Genomic DNA, 21,241 nt, shown 5'->3' on the forward strand with positions numbered 1-21,241 from the left:
AGTTCGCCACAGGATGTTTTTGTGCTGGTCGAGGGCAGTCAGGTCTGGAGTGAACCAAGGGCTATATCTGTTCTTGGTTCTGCATTTTTTGAACGGAGCATGCTTGTCTAATATGGTGAGGAAGTAACATTTAAAGAATGACCAGGCATCCTCAACTGACGGGATGAGGTCAATATCCTTCCAGGGTACCCGGGCCAGGTCGATTAGAAAGGCCTGCTCGCAGAAGTGTTTTAGGGAGCGTTTGACAGTGATGAGGGGTGGTCGTTTGACCGCGGACCCGTGGCGGATACAGGCAATGAGGCAGTGATCGCTGAGATCTTGATTGAAGACAGCAGAGGTGTATTTGGAGGGCAGGTTGGTCAGGATAATGTCTATTAGGGTGCCCATGTTTACGGATTTAGGGTTGTACCTGGTGGGTTCCTTGATGATTTGTGTGAGATTGAGGGCATCAAGCTTGGATTGTAGGACTGCCGGGGTGTTAAGCATATCCCAGTTTAGGTCACCTAACAGAACAAACTCTGAAGCTAGATGGGGAGCGATCAATTCACAGATGGTGTCCAGGGCACAGCTGGGAGCTGAGGGGGGTCGGTAGCAGGCGGCAACAGTGAGAGACTTATTTCTGGAGAGATTAATTTTTAAAATTAGAAGTTCGAACTGTTTGGGCATAGACCTGGAAAGTATGACAGAACTTTGCAGGCTATCTCTGCAGTAGATTGCAACTCCTCCCCCTTTGGCAGTTCTATCTTGACGGAAAGTGTTATAGTTGGGTATGGAAATCTCAGAATTTTTGGTGGCCTTCCTAAGCCAGGATTCGGACACGGCAAGGACATCAGGATTGGCAGAGTGTGCTAAAGCGGTGAGTAAGGCAAACTTAGGGAGGAGGCTTCTGATGTTGACATGCATGAGGCCAAGGCTTTTTCGATCGCAGAAGTCAACAAATGAGGGTGACTGGGGACATGCAGGGCCTGGGTTTACCTCCACATCACCCGAGGAACAGAGGAGTAGTAGGATGAGGGTGCGGCTAAAGGCTATCAAAACTGGTCGCCTAGAGCGTTGGGGACAAAGAATAAAAGGAGCAGATTTATGGGCGTGGTAGAATAGATTCTGGGCATAATGTGCAGACAGGGGTATGGAGGGGCGCGGGTACAGCGGAGGCAAGCCCAGGCACTGGGTGATGATAAGAGAGGTTGTATCTCTGGACATGCTGGTCTCAATGGGTGAGGTCACCGCATGTGTGGGGGGTGGGACAAAGGGGGTATCAGAGGTACGGAGAGTGGAGCTACAGGGTCCATTGCAAACCAAAACAATGATAATGAAAACTAGCCTGAACAACAGTATGCAAGGCATATTGATATTTGAGAGAGACATACAATAAGGCAAAGTGATTGCAGGTCTTGATTGGGAGAGCTAGCTAAAACAACAGGTAAGATAACAGCAGCAATAACAGGGTGTTAGTCTAACACAGCAACAACAGGTAAAAAATGGCGACGACTAGGCAGAGAGGGTCGGATTAACTACACACAGATCCTGAGTTAAAGCACAGAGCCGACAGGTAAAACACAAATAAACAGAATGGAGTACCGTGAATTAATGGACAGTCAAGCATGCATCAGCTATGTAGCCAAGTGATCATAGTGTCCAGGGGGCAGCCGTAGATGGAGCAGAGGAGGCCTCCACTAAGCTAGCACGCGGCGTATAAAGTTAGTAGCCCGGGGGGTGGTCTGCTCAGACGGAGGGGGTCTGCTCAGACGTGGTTGTGTCGACAGAGAATCCAAGCCAGATGGCGATGGCGAAAGAGAGGTTGTGAATTGTAGAATTGTGTTTGCTAACTGGTGCTAGCTTCGTGGCAGTGGCAGTGGTGCTAGCTCTTCAGCTAGCCGGCAGATGGGCCTAGCTCGAGGCTAGCTCAAGGCTAACTGGTGCTTGCTTCGGGACAGAGGTGTTAGCCAGTAGTAGCCACTCGGTTGCAGCTAGCTAGCTGTGATGATACGGTGTAATTGTCCAGAGCTTGCGTCAGGAATCCGGTGATGTGGTAGAGAAAAAGCAGTCCTATATGCTCTGGGTTGATATCGCGCTTGCAGCTAGCCGGCAGATGGGCCTAGCTCGAGGCTAGCTCAAGGCTAACTGGTGCTTGCTTCGGGACAGTGGTGTTAGCCAGTAGTAGCCACTCGGTTGCAGCTAGCTAGCTGTGATGATACGGTGTAATTGTCCAGAGCTTGCGTCAGGAATCCGGTGATGTGGTAGAGAGAAAGCAGTCCTATATGCTCTGGGTTGATATCGCGCTTGCAGCTAGCCGGCAGATGGGCCTAGCTCGAGGCTAGCTCAAGGCTAACTGGTGCTTGCTTCGGGACAGTGGTGTTAGCCAGTAGTAGCCACTCGGTTGCAGCTAGCTAGCTGTGATGATACGGTGTAATTGTCCAGAGCTTGCGTCAGGAATCCGGTGATGTGGTAGAGAGAAAGCAGTCCTATATGCTCTGGGTTGATATCGCGCTTGCAGCTAGCCGGCAGATGGGCCTAGCTCGAGGCTAGCTCAAGGCTAACTGGTGCTTGCTTCGGGACAGTGGTGTTAGCCAGTAGTAGCCACTCGGTTGCAGCTAGCTAGCTGTGATGATACGGTGTAATTGTCCAGAGCTTGCGTCAGGAATCCGGTGATGTGGTAGAGAAAAAGCAGTCCTATATGCTCTGGGTTGATATCGCGCTTGCAGACTGGCAGGTATTGGCCCGGTATTGAAGCTGGCTGTGTCCGAGTTGAGGGTGAAGACCGCAGCAGTGGCTAACTGACTACTAGCTAGTAGCTAGTTATCTGGCTAGCTTCTGCTTGGGGTTACGGTTCTAAAGTATAAAAAAATAGCAGGTCCGTACCACATTGGGTGAGGCGGAATGTAGGAATGTATATTCAGTTCCTAGATGGAAAGTGAAATTAAAATATATACGAAATGTATACGAAAAATACGAAGACTATTTACTATTTACTATTTACACGCTACAGGACAATACAAACACACGTCCGACTTCTACGCCATCTTGGATTATTACGATTATTAGTATGTCAAGAACAGCAACGAAGCTGAGTTTTTCCACAGTCAACAGTTTCCCATGTGTATCAAGGATGGTCCACCACCCAAAGGACATCAGGCCAACCTGACAACTGTGGGAAGAATTGGAGTCAACATTGGCCAGCATCCCTGTGGAACGCTTTCGACACCTTGTAGTCCACAAATTGACGCTGTTCTGAGGGCAAAATGAGGTGGCAACTCAATATTAGGAAGGTGTTCCTAATGTTTTGAGAAGTTTTTGGATTGCGTAAACCTCAACAGTAATTGTGTGATGTCGGGGATACAGGTCTGTGTTCCAAACAAAACAAATACAATTGTGCTTGCTCTAGTTCTTCAACGGCACAGCTGGAGACTTTTCTTTGGATCATAAAAGTACATTTAAATTACTTAGGAACTGTGCACATTTTGGAGAGTTGTGCGGCCACGTGGAGTTAGGACTAGTCCTCTCACTACCCCACATTTTCCAGGAATATTCTTATCACGTTACCGAATGTATACAGAGTATTTTCAGATATTGTTCTCAACAAATGCGTTGAAAAGTACAGGAAATGTAAAATGCACATAAAATCAACAGTAATATTTGGATTAAATCTGGTGTCAGATGAACTGTTGTGTCCTGACCTTTGGTCTAATAACTTTCCCATTATCTCCAAATTGTTCCCTTTCAGTTGCTACCACGGTTATGCATATGCTTTTCACATACTTCTGTAAGAAACATTTCAATTTAGCCCTATAAGGCCGATTCCTACGAGTGTAAAGTGTTTTAAAGGTGTCTTGCTCAAGTGTATCTTATTGCAGTTGTTAGTAAAGGGTATTTGATTCTACAACCATCTTGCAGGTGTAGGCCTGTACATTTTTAGGTAGGCCTATAGATTTTCTCAAGGAGATTATAATAACTGATCCCACAACAGTTAGACAACTACAGTATAGCTCATCTTGATGCAACAAAAACCTTGAGGATTATTTGTGACCCAATGAGTGGAAGAATGTTGTCCACTTAAATGACCTATTAGTCCCACATACAGTATTAAATAAATATAGGCACTCAAGTTCATATCAATAATTCTGACAGTTAGGCTTTTTGCCAACAATACAGGAAAACAAGGTTGACATTAGCTACAAACCATTATTTATTGAGCAGATTTGACAGAATGTAAGCACACATTTACAATGTTAATAGCACAATGGCTTTTTGAGTCAAAAATACACATGCGATACAAAAACAATTAAAGCACTTAAAAAGCTTTGGTAATTTATCAAATATAATATATTCACGTAAAAATAAAAAATAAATCCTGAACATTATCAATTTATTAACACGAAAGTCAAACTGTCGTCATTGTTGAGGCTTTAGTTCTGTAAATGAAACAAAAATAATTGCACTCAGCAGTAGGTACTTGGTTATCTATTATTGGTAGTTATGCAATACAATGATATAATTTTGAAATGGAGGGAGAAGTATTGGATGGAACAAATATTAACAATACAGTTCACAATACCGATTCTTACACAATCTATATTGTTGATTCATAAGACCATCTTTATTTACATTTTGCTATCTTACCTTAACATCTCACCCAAGCATGGATATGAGCATAACACCTCCCATGAACTGGGTAAACAGGAGGATGGGGGTGAGGAACGACCACACAGGCCACAGTGCTATATTTAAACTGGGGAGAAGAAATAAAAAAATGTGCTTGATCAAAATCATTCTGATCACCTTTAGAGATATTGTAAAATAGGCTAACAACTTACTAACCAAAAGCATTATGTAGCCAGCTAGCTATGCCATTTGTGTCCATTCACATACAGTGGCTTGCGAAATTATTCACCCCCCTTGGCATTTTTCCTATTTTACCTGTAATTAAAATAGATTTTGGGGGGGGATTGTTTCATTTTGATTTACACAACATGCCTACCTACCACTTTTGAAGAAGTATTTTTTTTGCATAACTATTCAACCCCTCCCCCCACCCCCAAAAGGCAATACTTTGTAAAGCCACCTTTTGTAGCAATTACAGCTCCACGTCTCTTGGGGTATGTCTCTAAAAGCTTGGCACATCTAGCATTGGGATTTTTGCCCAATCTTCAAGGCAAAACTGCTCCAGCTCCTTCCAGTTGGATGGGTTCCGATGGTGTACAGCAATCTTTAAGTCATACCACAGATTCTTAATTGCATTGAGGTCTGGGCTTTGACTAGGCCATTCCAAGACATTTAAATATTTCCACTTAAACCACTCGAGGGTTGCTTTAGCAGTATGCTTAGGGTCATTGTTCTGCTGGAAGGTGAACCTCCGTTCCAGTTTCAAATCACTGGAAGACAAACAGGTTTCCCTCAAGAATTTCCCAGTATTTAGCTCCATCCACCATTCCTTCAATTCTGACCAGTTTCCCAATCCCTGCCGATGAAAAACATCCCCACAGCATGATGCTGCCACCACCATGCTTCATTGTGGGGATGGTGTTCTTGGGGTGATGAGAGGTGTTGGGTTTGTGCCAGACATAGTGTTTTCCTTGATGTCCAAAAAGCTAAATTTTAGTCTCATATGACCAGACTACCTTCTTCCATATGTTTGGGGAGTCTCCCACATGCCTTTTGACAAACACCAAACGTGTTTGCTTATTTTCTTCTTTAAGCAATGTTTTTTTTCTGGCCACTCTTCCGTAAAGTCCAGCTCTGTGGAGTGTACGGCTTAAAGTGGTCCTATGGACAGATACTCCAATCTCCGCTGTGGAGCTTTGCAGCTCCTTCAGGGTTATCTTTGGTCTCTTTGACGCCTCTCTGATGAATGCCCTCCTTGCCTGGTCCGTGAGTTTTGGTGGGCAGCCCTCTCTTGGCAGGTTTGTTGTGGTGCCATATTCTTTCCATTTTTTTAATAATGGAGTTAATGGTGCTCCGTGGGATGTTCAAAGTTTCTGATATTTTTTTATAACCCAACCCTGATCTGTACTTCTCCACAACTTTGTCCCTGACCTGTTTGGGGAGCTCATTGGTCTTCATGGTGCCGCTTGCTTGGGTGGTGCCCTTTGTTTAGTGGTGTTGCAGACTCAGGGGCCTTTCAGAACAGCTGTATATATACTGATATCATGTGACACTTAGATTGCACACAGGAGGCCTAATTATGTGACTTTGGTTGCACCAGATCTTATTTAGGGGCTTCATAGCAAAAGGGGGTGAATACATAGGCACACACCACTTTTAAGTTTTTTATTTTTTGAAACAAGTTATTTTTTCCCTTTCACTTCACCAATTTGGACTATTTTGTGTATGTCCATTACATGAAATCCAAATAAAAATCAACTTAAATTACAGGTTGTAATGCAACAAAACAGGAAAAACGCCAAGGGGACTTTTGCAAGACACTGTAGATCAATAACAGGGTATGCTTTAATGAATATTCAGGTACTTTTTGCGAAGATTTCAGGAAGGCTGCCGTGCTACAGCAAACAAAGAAAACTAAGGAGGGGTGCTTGACAGCAATGACAAAAATCCAACAAAAAGGGTTTACCCAAGGAAAAACTTCCAAAAGGACTAATTCGAGGCAGAGACGAGTTGGAGAACTCAACAAAAAAGACAGATTAATTTCTTATTTTCTCACTTGAATCCACTGTTGAGGATGAACAATGGATTAAAGTAAGCAAATAAGAAATTAATCTGTCTTTTTTGTAAACCCCGGTTACTTTTTACAAAGTTAAGTGATGGGTTTCCTACAGCCTTCGTAGCTAAAGTAATGTTATTTCTCTGCAAAACCCAGCCACAAGAGAGTAACAATTATACAAATGTATGTTTGACACTTAATATTCTATGCTTGAACTAATGACATTTGTAACATAAAGCACCATGCACTTCTACAAGAGGCGTAAGTTAATGTCGGCAACAGGAAGAAAAAAAACATACTTTTTGTTAACACATCCCATGTCAGTTTTGAGGATGTACAATGTAGTTGAAAGAGTATTACCTGCATGATGCTGCAATGAAGGCTGCTGTGGTAATAGGAGCAATAGCAGGGTACTCCTGGTCGTAGTCCTTTATGCCCTTGAACCACTCCAGGTATACGATGCAAAATGTGGCCAAAGATAGGCATATTCCCAGCAGTATCACACCGAGATTGAACCACCAGCTGGAAAACAAAACCCCAAAGCAGCAAATACATGATAGGAACTTCGGTAAATGCAGTCATCATAATTGCGTTTTGCAAACATTGAGTATTCAGATAATCCTGCATGAATAAAATGTGCCTAACCAAAAAAGAACAAATAAGCACAATATTTGGGACTTTTCCAATTCCATTGACCAATTCTCAAGTCTGGATCCAGGCTAACAACCCATTTGATGAGCCTACTAATCATAGATGGCCTACAGCAAAGACCTATACACACAATTCCTCATCTTTTCAAACTAGCTGGATTGGTTTGCGGACAAAATATTTTTTCCTCAATACAACACCTTTTGATATCCTCATTCTCCATGAGGACCCGGAAGAAGTCGAAATAATACGTCAACCCAACAGATGACACAATCCAGAAGATGGAATGGCGGTTGATCCGAGAGAGTGGTTTGGCATCTTTCTCTTCTTGACCTGCAGGTTTGAGACAAAATGCCATGGTCACTGGTAATGAAGTAGGCCTAGATCATCACTTATTCATTTGATTTCTCAAAAGAAACCGCAAAGGCCTACAGTGATCATGTGTAATTGCGCTCACAGTTTAGTGTTTCGAGATTTGTTGAAGGGTGCTACACAATCTAGCTAGGCCTATGCATGATGATAGTAGGCTGTAGCCTAGGCTATTCAGCATCATTGAGTTTAATGCTGAATATTGTCAGTTTGCCAAGGGGTTACAAAAACAGATTGAATTTACAACAAAATATGAGAACAGAAGGTGCCCAATCCGCACCTTTTAAAGGTTCAAGACATTTCAAGATGAAACAGATAGCACGAGAGGCAGTAGGCGATAAGATCATTTTTTGGAAAGCCTATTAATCCCTATAATTTAGCAGTTGATTAAAAGTATCAGAGACAGGAGTTGGCTGGTGAAGTGGACAAGCTGCGAGGTCTGTCCTCAGGTATGAACCCAGCGCACTGGCGTTGGAACAAAAATCTCCTCTAGTTGAAAATCCGGGCCCACCAAGATGCTGCTGTCTCATACTAGACAGTTCAAATAGTAACTTCAAAGGTAATTTAATAGTATTAAAAATAAGGGAATATTTCACATGAATAATGTCAGTATGGCACAAAATATCGCCAGCGTAAAAGAATACCATATACTGGACCATCCAGCCAGCCAATGTTGGGTCTGCTGTTTCTTTTGATGCATATCAGCTTACGCAAGCACCGGGCTGAGTCTTGAGTACAGTCCAGAAGTATAGTCTGAAACTATCATGTTGCTGCAGTGCTGACACAGCATTTACACAGTCAAAACAATCAAGAATCACTGGCATGTTGCCCAGTTTGGTTCTGAAGATAAGACAATTGTTCTCTCTGTTGTCAAATCTGCCTACTGGACCTCCTGTGTGATGGCACAATGTTGGCTATATTTAAGTGATAATACCTAAAGCCGTGGTTTGGAGGATATATTGGGCCGTGTTAGGTTCGAGACTAGGGTTGCAAAATTCTGGGAACTTTCAATAAATTCCCTGGTTTCCAGAAATCCTGGGATCCTCCAACTAGGATTTTGGGAAACCAGGGAATTTATTGAAAGTTCCCGGAATTTTGCAAGCCTATTCGAGACAAATACAACGGTTAGAATCATTAAAAACATTATTTTTATGAATGAATTCATACGATTTCATCCTTCCACGAAGATATACAGTGGGGAGAACAAGTATTTGATACACTGCCGATTTTGCAGGTTTTCCTAATTACAAAGCATGTAGAGGTCTGTAATTTCTATCATGGGTACACTTCAACTATGAGAGACGGAATCTAAAACAAAAATCCAGAAAATCACATTGTATGATTTTTAAGTAATTAATTTGCATTTTATTGCATGACATAAGTATTTGATACATCAGAAAAGCAGATCTTAATATTTGGTACAGAAACCTTTGTTTGCAATTACAGAGATCATACGTTTCCTGTAGTTCTTGACCAGGTTTGCACACACTGCAGCAGGGATTTTGGCCCACTCCTCCATACAGATCTTCTCCAGATCCTTCAGGTTTCGGGGCTGTCGCTGGGCAATACGGACTTTCAGCTCCCTCCAAAGATTTTCTATTGGGTTCAGGTCTGGAGACTGGCTAGGCCACTCCAGGACCTTGAGATGCTTCTTACGGCGCCACTCCTTAGTTGCCCTGGCTGTGTGTTTCGGGTCGTTGTCATGCTGGAAGACCCAGCCACGACCCATCTTCAATGCTCTTACTGAGGGAAGGAGGTTGTTGGCCAAGATCTCGCGATACATGGCCCCATCCATCCTCCCCTCAATACGGTGCAGTCATCCTGTACCCTTTGCAGAAAAGCATCCCCAAAGAATGATGTTTCCACCTCCATGCTTCACGGTTGGGATGGTGTTCTTGGGGTTGTACTCATCCTTCTTCTTCCTCCAAACACGGCGAGTGGAGTTTAGACCAAAAAGCTCTATTTTTGTCTCATCAGACCACATGACCTTCTCCCATTCCTCCTCTGGATCATCCAGATGGTCATTGGCAAACTTCAGACGGGCCTGGACATGCGCTGGCTTGAGCATGTGGACCTTGCGTGCGCTGCAGGATTTTAATCCATGACGGTGTAGTGTGTTACTAATGGTTTTCTTTGAGACTGTGGTCCCAGCTCTCTCCAGGTCATTGACCAGGTCCTGCCGTGTAGTTCTGGGCTGATAACTCACCTTCCTCATGATCATTGATGCCCCACGAGGTGAGATCTTGCATGGAGCCCCAGACCGAGGGTGATTGACCGTCATCTTGAACTTCTTCCATTTTCTAATAATTGCGCCAACAGTTGTTGCCTTCTCACCAAGCTGCTTGCCTATTGTCCTGTAGCCCATCCCAGCCTGTTGCATGTCTACAATTTTATCCCTGATGTCCTTATACAGCTCTCTGGTCTTGGCCATTGTGGAGAGGTTGGAGTCTGTTTGATTGAGTGTGTGGACAGGTGTCTTTTATACAGGTAACGAGTTCAAACAGGTGCAGTTAATACAGGTAATGAGTGGAGAACAGGAGGGCTTCTTAAAGAAAAACTAACAGGTCTGTGAGAGCCGGAATTCTTACTGGTTGGTAGGTGATCAAATACTTATGTCATGCAATAAAATGCAAATTAATTACTTAAAAATCATACAATGTGATTTTCTGGATTTTTGTTTTAGATTCCGTCTCTCACAGTTGAAGTGTACCTATGATAAAAATTACAGACCTCTACATGCTTTGTAAGTAGGAAAACCTGCAAAATCGGCAGTGTATCAAATACTTGTTCTCCCCACTGTAGTCCCGAGGTTGCTACCCAAGCCGTCTGGTCGTTCGTTCGATTAGCATTGTTTCCAGCCAAGGTTTACAGGTTGTTCATTTGATTGGCAGGTTACTATGGAAAACAAAAATGGTTGCTATGGAGCAGGGGTTGGAACCAAAATTATTTTCCAATCGTTTCGAACCACTATCCGACCAGCATAATGAAGGTCTGAACTGGTTCGAACCAGAAAAGTACCAGTTTATATCGTTCCTTTCCATTCCTTTTTTAAACTTGTGAAATCGACAGTTTTTACATTTAACTCATTAATTTACTCCACCAATCAACCAATGCAGATAGAGCCGCTTTCTATGGACCAGGCAAACTAGATGTTTACATGCTTGATGAACAGACAAGTGTAGTGTGTGAGATGCAACTGTTATTTTGCAGGGTGGGGAGAGAGCAAGATAGGGGGTGGACATGGAGGAGGCTTGACATCATAATATGAGGTGCATTATGTGTTTACGATATTAGTAGGCCTATCATTACTTCAACGAATGACATAATTATATGCCAACTAGATTCCTAGCTAGCTACGGACAAGCGGTAAATATGGAAGAACTTTGAACATCCGAGAGTTGTCTCAACGCCAAGGCTAGCTCAACACCCCTGGACCAGAGCTAGCTAACAAGCTTGTGGGTGCAGCAGCACCAGAATTTAAAACACATCTTACCTTTTGGTTGTTAATAAATCCAATGTGAAACGTCATAACTTTAGCATCCTTAACTAGCATCGAAACTAGCTGGCAGGCAAAACAATAGAAGGATACGTTTCTGAGTGACAGAGTGAGTGTCACGCCCTGACCTTAGTTATCTTAATTATTTGGTTAGGTCAGGGTATGACGAGGGTGGTATGGGTGTTTTTGTCTTGTCTAGGGGTTTTTGTATATCTATGGGGTTTTGGTATTGTCTAGGTAAATGTAGGTCTATGGTGGCCTGAATTGGTTCCCAATCAGAGACAACTGTTTATCGTTGTCTCTGATTGGGGATCCTATTTAGGTTGCCATTTTCCATTTTGGTTTTGTGGGTTATTGTCTATGTGTAGTTGCATGTCAGCACTCGTGTTTATAGCGTCACGTTCGTTTTGTTAGTTTGTTTAGTGTTCTTCATTTAAATAAAGAAGAATGTATTCATCTCACGCTGCGCCTTGGTCTCCTCGTTATGACGAACGTGACAGTGAGTGCTTTGCATAGGCACTTTGATGGCATTTTTTTGTAGGGACTCAAAAAAATGCTAGGAATGTAAAATAACGTTATTAACCTATTATCATGCTTTTAAAAGAATGGTTCTGTTCCGGAACACTAGAGATCACTTTCGTTCCCAGTTCAGTTCCTCAAATTGTTATTTTCCGGTTTTCTGTTCTGTTCCCGTAGCTGGTTCCAACTCCCACTACGGAGGCTCTTCCCCCTTTGCTAGCTAGCCAACTACACAGCTAACAATCACTTCAAATTGAAGCTGGAAAGAACGCAACTACTGCATTTAGTTTAGTTTGACCTGTTTTTCTATTGCCATTTTTTAAATATATCCATACAAATTTCTGAATAACACAATTTCACAATGTTTTCTGAAAGATTTTTTTTTTTTTATCAATCACTTCTATAGTATAGTTCAAATTAAGTCATTTGGTGTGATGAACAAATAACAAAGGAAGAAATGCAGAGAACAGGGTAAAGCAATTTTACCAGTTGTATTTAGATTGTCATTTTGGAGACACCTATTGGATAAATGTGTCAACTGCTCTCAAAAAGGTTGGTCTAGTTTTTAGGCTTTGTGAGCGGGTTTTGAGTGGTCATTGGCCTGCAAATTTTAGGAATGTATGCAGGGTTGCCATGTTTGTGGTTTTCCTGAAATTGGGCTACTTTGAAAACGATTTAGCGGGTGGAAATGTATTGGTCGCAGGTGGCGTGTTTTTGGGCCACTTCTAAATTGGCCGGAGGCCACCATGGCATTTCTCTTAAAAAAGAAAAAAAAAATATATTTCACTGTTCTCTGCTGCTGCTATGAGTGAGTGAGAGAATTGTGGGGAGGGCCGGAGAGGTGTGTGAGCATTGAGAGCACTGGTTGAGAGAGTGCTGCAGCGGATGCAGCACACCCACACGTTTTACCAGTTGTAGGTAGGCTATTTAGATTGGTAATTATGGAGACATCCCTTTTCTATAAAACATATTAACGCACTAGAACTGCTATAATGGCGACAAAGCATGGAAAACGACTTTAGGTGCACTAGAGCTCTTTAGATAAATTCTCTCAAGAGGTGGTTTAAAGTAAATTGCATTCTGATGTCGACTTTTCTTACAGATAACAGTATCAAGCGAAGGGTTTTACTCGTGCTCAGTTCTAGGGTCTGGAGTGCTGCGTGAGTGGAAATTTTAAATGGAAGTTACGGAACTGCCTAGCATGCTTCTGTTATGGGGGAAAAGTCCACAATGAAAATTACATTAAATGTGGAGAATGATAGGGTACATTTGCATCTGTTTACCATCAAGTAGGCTATTAATTTATATACCATTGTAGTATACTGTAGCCTACCATTTGGTACAATAAATATATTGAAATGACGATATCACTGGAGCCTTTGCGAATCAATTTGTGCCACCTGTGTAGCCTACCTGGAGCTGGCAAATGGATTTTATTAAATAGCCTATTACTCAGTTTGTTGTTGTAGGCTTGTGTTATTATGCAATTATTAATGGCCATGTTTAATTCATTAAATTGAAAGTGATCAATTGTGATCATGTTCACAGCTCTATCGCAAAAGTATCATTGAGGATATTTCCCTGAAATTAGATGTTGGCCTACCAGGGGCTATAGGTTACCTGCATCTAGCTCAGCAAACCATGGCAAAGTTTAATTGCAATTATAAACACAGATTTTAGTAAGTAGCATATGCCTATTGCAATAAGTCAATCTCGCAAATAGGCCATTTATAACAGTAGTCTTAACATCTGGCCATTTATAACGGGTTGTAGTCTTAACATCTGGCGCATAACAGCAGCCCATGTACCACGGGAATGACTTATTTTTTTACTGTTTTAATTACGTTGTGAAGCAGTTTATAATTGCAATAAGGCAACTCGGGGGTTTGTGGTAACGTTATATGGTCATTATACTACGGCTAAGGCTTATGTCCTAAGAACAGCCATTGGCCGTGGTATTTTGGCCATATTACACACCTATAGGTGTAATAGCAATTGGAAATAGGGAAGTTGAATATGATAGGCAACGACACAGTCCAAGTAAGTTATTTACGACTCATTCATTGATTTGTTACTTCTTGAAACTGTCGTCTGTGCTAGCTGCTAACGTTAGCTACGAGGGTATTTTAATGGCTAACAGTTAACTTTACTTACTCTTTTCGTTGCCGTCACCTGCTGAAACCCCTTGCATAAGAAGTTCAGCATCTTTCTTGAATCTATTTCGCAGATTTACGAAATCACTACCAGCAAGCATATTTGATATCAGGCTGTTTATCTTGTCTGACTGGCTAGCTTTGGCTAACGCTTCCTGCTCACAGGTTTGCTGGTGACGTTTATTTAATGCGACAGTCGTAGCAGGGGGAATTCAAAGAATATAGGCGCGTTCCTTTTCCCAGGTTTTCCTGAAGCATGCAACATTTTACAATGCCTGGAAAGGTGTTTTAAGCAGTGGTGTAAAGTACTTATGTAAAAATAATTGAAAGTACTATTTACTACTATTTTTGGCTATCTGTACTTTACTATTTATATTTACTTTTACTTCACTACCTTCCTAAAGAGAATGATGTACTTTTTACCCCATACATTTTCCATGACACCAAGAGAACATCCATGGTCATCCCCACTGCCTCTGATCTGGCAGACTCACCAAACACATGCTTTGTTTGTAAAGGATGTCTGAGTGTTGGAGCATGCACCTGGTTATCCGTAAATTAAAAAAAAAAAAAAAAAAAAAATGGTGCCGTCTGGTTTGCTTAATATAAGGAATTTAAAATGATTTATAGTTTTACTTTTGATACTTAAGTATATTTTAGCAATTACATTTACTTTTGATACTTACGTATATGTAAAACCAAATACTTTTAGACTTATACTCAAGTAGGATTTTACTGGGTGACTTTTACTTGTCATTTTCTATTAAAGTATCATTACTTTAACTCAAGTTTTGGTACTTTTTCCACCACTGGTTTTAAGTATCAATCAACCACATCATAGTTATAGAAAGCAATAGTAACGGTGTCTTTTTGTAGGCACTGACAAAGGCTAACTGCCATGGATCCTTGGCCAAAGTCTAGGGGGAAATTAATGTTTCTTGGGGATTAACACCGAAATGAGGTCTGTGGTCAACACAGAGAGAGCTTATACATTTTGTTCTATATCTCATCAGCTAACGTTACTCTTTGTGACGTTTATGTAATCAAAACAAGTAAAACGTTAACAATGTGCTAACATCTAAAAAATAAAACTACACCTCAGGTCTCATGCCATTGATGTATAGCGGACATGCTGGACATCTGGACATCGTTCGTATAAAAAATAAATGAGCACCTTCCCGCTGAAGAGATATGGTTGCAGCCTGAAGCAAAACAATATAACATCCTTGCGTTTTCTTTAGAGCTGGTAAGCAGAAAGCTAACTAAGATAACTAGCTTTTTGGCGGACTGTAGCGCAGACTAGTTTGGCATGATGTGAAATGTTGTAGTTACATTTCTCTTTTTTAGTTTTGTTTATTAATTCGACCATTTAAAAAAACAAGCACACATAAAACTTTAAAAAGCCATACATGCACATGAATAAAATCATCGAGGATAACACAAAGTCTGGGACTTATTTCCATTGTGGTCCTCTTTTGACAATATGGCTAGACAAGCTCGAACACAGTATGGCAGTGAAATATAAAACAAAAACAGAGAAGAACATCTACAGTTGAAGTCAGAAGTTTACATACAGCTTAGCCAAATACATTTAAACTCAGTTTTTCACAATTCCTGACATTTAATCCTAGTAAAAATGCCCTGTTTTAGGTCAGTTAGGATCACCGGCCATTGAAAGAAGTGGACCAAGGTGAAGCATGGTGAGTGTACATTTCTCTTTTTATTTAAAATGTCGCCAACAAAACAACAAACGAAAAACAATCGTGAAGCTTACAGGGCAAGAGTGCCACAAACAAAGTTAACTACCCACACTGAAAGGAGAGAAAAAGGGCTACCTAAGTATGGTTCCCAATCAGAGACAACGATAGACAGCTGTCCCTGATTGAGAACCATACCTGGCCAAAACATAGAAATAAAGAAACATAGAAAATAAAACATAGAATGCCCACCCCAAATCCCACCATGACCAAACCAAATAGAGACATAAAAAGGCTCTCTAAGGTCAGGGCGTGACAGTGATGACACTGATGAAGTCAGTCAAGTAAAGTAGACATGAATCACTGGAGTATGTTTTTCTAAAACCCGACTGAAAATCATACATTAGACCCTGTTTGCTAACATATTCATAAATTTGCTCATGTACAACTCTCCCCAGGATCTTTGATGTTATACAGAGGATAGATACAGGCCTATAATTACCAGGGTCAGACTTTATCCCCTTCTTATACAGAGGTATAACTTTAGCTTATTTCATGTCCCTGGGAAATGTTCAAGAGAGAGATTAACGATATGCGTAATACAAGGGGCAATTTGCTCAGCAGAATCTATAAGAAACCTTGCAGAAATATTATCCAGGCCTGTGGCCTTTAAGCTCTGCCATCATACTGACTATTTTGGCTGTTTCTACCTTTGCAAAAGAAAAAGAGTTTGGCTGAACCCCTAACTTTACATAATACTTCTTGACTTGGTTGCTTCCATACAGACCAGAACTGGTGGGCAGCTTGCTAACCAGCTTGCTGGCAACAGAAGTAAAAAAAGAGCAACCAAGCAACCTCTGCTTTTTCATATACCATCTCCCCCTTGATGTTCAGTCCAATACTGTTTAGATTGTTTTTGGTAGTACTACTACAGCCTAGTTCCTTAAATGATTTCCAAAGCTTTTTAGGGTCATTTTTGTTCTCAGCAAAGTAACACCTCTTAGCTTCATCCATCCTGCTCTGTGCTTCATTTCTGTGATGTTTATATAGGACAAAATCATGCTGCTCTTGAGAGTTCTTCAATTTTTAAAGGCCTTATTCCTTGCTTGGATAGATTCTAAAATGTCATGATTAAACCAAGGGCTAGATCTCTGCTTTACCCTGAACCGTCTAACAGCAGCCATCACATTCACCACATCAAGGAATCTACATTTAAATACTTCCCAGGCACTGTCTACCCCTACACTATCTAGCACAGGTGACCAGTCAATTTTACCCACTTTCTCCCTAAACTTTTCAACACAGTATTTTTTGAGTCCTCTGATTCTAACGGAATCGTAACAGGCTAGAATAATTTACACAGCAGGTTAGGAGATTGAAAGTAGCGGGTTAGGAAAAGGGTTATCTAAAATGATTATTATTTTTTCTTTTACTTTTTACTTAAAAAATGCACAAATCACAGACCAACATGGTTCATCAAAAAATATATATATATCTTTATGTTTGCTTGCTGAGAGGGTACCTAAAGATCCAGTCTCAAATCCAAATTGGAATGATGTAAAAAAAAAATAAGCTTGGTATATTAAGGGCTAGTTTCCAAGCCAAAGCTGAAGCCTCGTCCTGGACTAAAAAGCTTTCAATGGAGATTCTACATTGAGCATGCTTTTTAGCCCAGCACTAACTTTAGGCTTAATCTGAATGGGTATGCCTATAGCCTACATTTCACAATATGACATTGAAAAGTATGTTAAGAAAAGTATTTAAAAGTCAGACTGCAGAAATGGCTACCTAAGGTGATGAATCCAAGTGTGGATAAAAACCTGCTCATCGCACACTTAATTGGGAAATACAGTACTATATTCTCAGTGGCAGGTATGGAAGCTTATCTGTTACATATTTTGGGGCGGCAGGTAGCCTAGTGGTTAGTGTTGGGCCAGTAACCGAAAGGTTGCTAGATTGAATCCCAGAGCTGACAAGGTAAAAATCTGTCATTCTGCCCCTGAACAAGACAGTTAAACCACTGTTCCTAGGCTGTTATTGTGAATAAGAATTTGTTCTTAACTGACTTGCCTAGTTTTAAAAAAGTATACTTTTACATACAGGCTACTTGGCCTGAATTCTACACTGCACAACAACTTAAGTCTTGTCCAATTCCCAGATGGGATTTGTATCTGTGAGTGCAGGGGAATCAATTATGCTTTTTGATGCCTTATCAAAAAATTGTTGAAACTTGCCTCAACTGATGTTGACATAAATTATATTTGACTATTTATAATGGCTTTCAGTTAAGTGCGTTTTTTCGTTTTGTTTACATTACTCCAATTTGGCATGTTTCCTTGACTGCAGTCAAATGCGAATGTTGACAGCAGCTAAAATATGGCAATTATGGCAAGATATTTTGTAACACTCATTTAGGTAAGCCCCTATTCTCTGGCTTGTTGTCTTTCTGTTTCTCCATGTCAGTTATGCAACTCATTTGTTACGCAGGCATTGCTTTTGTTTGCTTAGCCTTTCAAAATAACTTTACATTTGTCTCTCTTAGTAACATAGTGTGCTACTGGGTAAGTCCATCACTCATCGGCTTATGGGTAGTGACACACCCGAGTTGTTTTCAGGTTGTTTCCCCATAATGACACTACCACAGCGTAGCTTGTTAAACATGCACAGTAGATGCCAGCTGCCGTTCGAGGAAGTATGAGATTCAAGTGAACATCTGAAATTCATCCGAGCACCTCACACTGGTTTTGTACCTCCAGTGAAATCTATTCATGAATATTGTATGAATATGTTTGTATATTTAAAAAGGTTGAAGGTGCTGCCTCTGGTGGCCAGTTCACTAAATTGGATAGATAACCTGTGTCGCAATATCACATGCAAACCTATTTGTATGCCCTAACCCATCTGGACAAGAGGAATACCTATGTAAGAATGCTGTTCATCGATTACAGCTCAGCATTTAACGCCATAGTACCCTCCAAACTTGTCATTAAGCTCGAGACCCTGGGTCTCGACCCCGCTCTGAGCAACTGGGTCCTGGACTTCCTGACGGGCCTCCCCCAGGTGGTGAGGGTAGGTAACAACATCTCCACCCTGCTGATCCTCAACACTGGGGCCCCACAAGGGTGCGTTCTCAGCCCTCTCCTGTACTCCCTGTTCACCCACGCCTCCAACTCAATCATCAAGTTTGCAGACGACACTACAGTGGTAGGCTTGATTACCAACAACGACGAGACGGCCTTCAGGGAGGAGGTGAGGGCCCTCGGAGTGTGGTGTCAGGAAAATAACCTCACACTCAATGTCAACAAAACAAAGGAGATGATCATGGACTTCAGGAAACAGCAGAGGGAGCAGCCCCCTATCGACAATGACGGGACAGTAGTGGAGAGGGTGGAAAGTTTTACGTTTCTTGGCGTACACATCACGGACAAACTGAAATGGTCCACCCACACAGACAGCGTGGTGAAGAAGGCGCAGCAGCGCCTCTTCAACCTCAGGAGGCTGAAGAAATTTGGCTTGTCACCAAAAACACTCAAACTTTTACAGATGCACAATCGAGAGCATCATGTCGGGCTGTATCACCGCCTGGTACGGCAACTGCTCTGCCCATAACCGTAAGGCTCTCCAGAGGGTAGTGAGGTCTGCACAACGCATCACCGGGGGCAAACTACCTGCCCTCCAGGACACCTACACCACCCGATGTCACAGGAAGGCCAAAAAGATCATCAAGGACAACAACCACCCGAGCCACTGCCTGTTCACCCCGCTATGATCCAGAAGGCAAGGTCAGTACAGGTGCATCAAAGCGGGGACCGAGAGACTGAAAAACAGCTTCTATCTCAAGGCCATCAGACTGATAAACAGCCATCACTAACATTAAGTGGCTGCTGCCAACATACTGACTCAAATTTGTCCATTATTAAAGTGGCTAGAGTTATGTAATACATTTATCACTAGCCACTTTAAACAATGCCACTTTATATAATGTTTACATACCCTACATTACTCATGTAATAATGATACATATATCATATGTATATACTGTACTCTATACCATCTACTGCATCTTGCCTATGCCATTCGGCCATCACTCATTCATATATTTTTATGTACATATTATTCATTCCTTTACACTTGTGTGTAGAAGGTAGTTGTGAAATTGTTAGGTTAGATTACTTGTTAGATATTACTGCAAGGTCGGAACTAGAAGCACAAGCATTTCGCTACACTCGCATTAACATCTGCTAACCATGTATATGTGACAAATACAATTTGATTTGTAATCATGTTTCAGTACTATTACTTGGATCAATACTGACAGCTTGAGCAAGCAGTATTATTGAAATGTCCAAAGTCAATATCATGCAAGGTCTTATGGGTCGCTCCACAAATAGTGCCTTTTATGTCCTTTAGACAAATAAGTGTGTAAATTTGTCTTAAATTGTTTTAATTTAACAATTGGATAACCCATCTATGCTCTAACTAAACCATTTGTTTTATCTGAAGATCCCTGTTTTGGCATGTCTGGTCATATATAACTTCTAGGAATAATTTAACCCACTTAACACCAAGGTTCTCCCCAGTGTTCACCATCAGGGAAAACCCTAGTTATTTTGTTGCTTTGGGAATGTAATTTCTGAAGATTTTTACTTATTTAATGTGATTATTGATTCATTTACATCTGTCCCTCAGGTTTAATGTCAACCCTCTAACATGAACTGAAGTAAAACTATTCCTTAAATCGAAAAAAACAAAAAAAACATATTGAACATCTACTAGTCAAATTACAGTATAAAAAGCAGGTGAGCTGGTTCTACTCAATTGTCTGGTGGAAAACTGAGCTTAACACGTCAACTCTGTTACCCATATAGATGGCTAGAAATGTTTTAACAATTTTAAACCTCTTGAGATGGGAAACATATTTATTATGAAGTTAAACATGTGCTCTTTATGACCATGTTAAAATTTGGTGAAATAAAGAATATTCGTGTAATGACATTTATGCTTTGGAGCATTCTGTAGGGTCTGCACTGAATTTTTTTTTTTTTTTTTTAAAGTGAGCTTGAACTCTAATACAGGCCAGAAAACACAATTTTAATACTTGCAAACTTGAGTAACAGCTTTGCTAATACCCAAAGTATGCAATATATAATTACAGGTAAGCACAGCGATGAATGAGGATCAGTGTTAAACTCGGAAGGATTAGCAGGAGCTTCATAAAGCTGAGGATATTTCCTCCAGCATCTCCTAGTGACTGTGGCCGTGGGTGTTTGTGTGCAGTGAGTGTATGTGTGTGTATGCAGGTAACAGGCTGCTCATTTGAGTGGTGGAAATCAGACAGCATTAAAACTTCACCTGAGGCTGACACCAGTGTCTTGATTCTATGGCGCTTCTGTGTACCCGGCCAAATGAACCCCGTTCTGGGTGCCGAGGAATGTGCATTAGCCCCGTCCCGTGTGAGAGTCAAATTCACCTCAGGTGCACCCCTCCCCTTCCACATCCAATCCCAGAGATAAGGTACCGTTTCACAGCCGTACTGTGGGTTGGAATGTGAAAGAGCCTGTATCCTCCACAACCACTATTAACCCTAAGGCACATGAAAATAATTTTTGTAAATTCTTATTGCTCAATTAATAGGATGCAAACAATTAAACAAACAAAGCATGCAACAAGACAGTGTTTATCTTGCTGAACTAAAGCCTAA

At 41.3% G+C, this 21,241-nt stretch overlaps 1 protein-coding gene across 1 annotated transcript; it reads right to left on the reverse strand.

Annotated features, from left to right (window-relative positions):
* Window positions 1-4,162: 4,162 nt before the first annotated feature.
* LOC139564567 (transmembrane protein 128-like) lies at window positions 4,163-14,085 on the reverse strand. The gene is made up of 5 exons (XM_071384191.1): window positions 13,845-14,085; window positions 7,507-7,639; window positions 7,019-7,180; window positions 4,621-4,729; window positions 4,163-4,412 (listed from the first exon to the last, which is right to left on the reverse strand). Exons 1-4 carry the CDS (start codon window positions 13,942-13,944, stop codon window positions 4,630-4,632), a joined length of 495 nt encoding a protein of 164 aa, XP_071240292.1. The 5' UTR covers window positions 13,945-14,085; the 3' UTR covers window positions 4,163-4,412; window positions 4,621-4,629.
* Window positions 14,086-21,241: the final 7,156 nt, after the last annotated feature.

This window comes from Salvelinus alpinus, chromosome 2, assembly GCF_045679555.1.
Source record: "Salvelinus alpinus chromosome 2, SLU_Salpinus.1, whole genome shotgun sequence".
Lineage (NCBI taxonomy): Eukaryota > Metazoa > Chordata > Actinopteri > Salmoniformes > Salmonidae > Salvelinus > Salvelinus alpinus.

What these genes read in the sequence shown, in the direction of transcription:
- LOC139564567 (XM_071384191.1), bottom strand. Translation starts at nt 13,944, where the DNA reads ATGCTTGCTGGTAGTGATTTCGTAAATCTGCGAAATAGATTCAAGAAA. An exon ending in AGGTGACGGCAACGAAAAGA is followed by an intron (nt 7,640 to 13,844) that starts GTAAGTAAAGTT and finishes TCAAACCTGCAG; the next exon opens with GTCAAGAAGAGAAAGATGCC. An exon ending in GAGAATGAGGATATCAAAAG is followed by an intron (nt 7,181 to 7,506) that starts GTGTTGTATTGA and finishes TTTGTTTTCCAG; the next exon opens with CTGGTGGTTCAATCTCGGTG.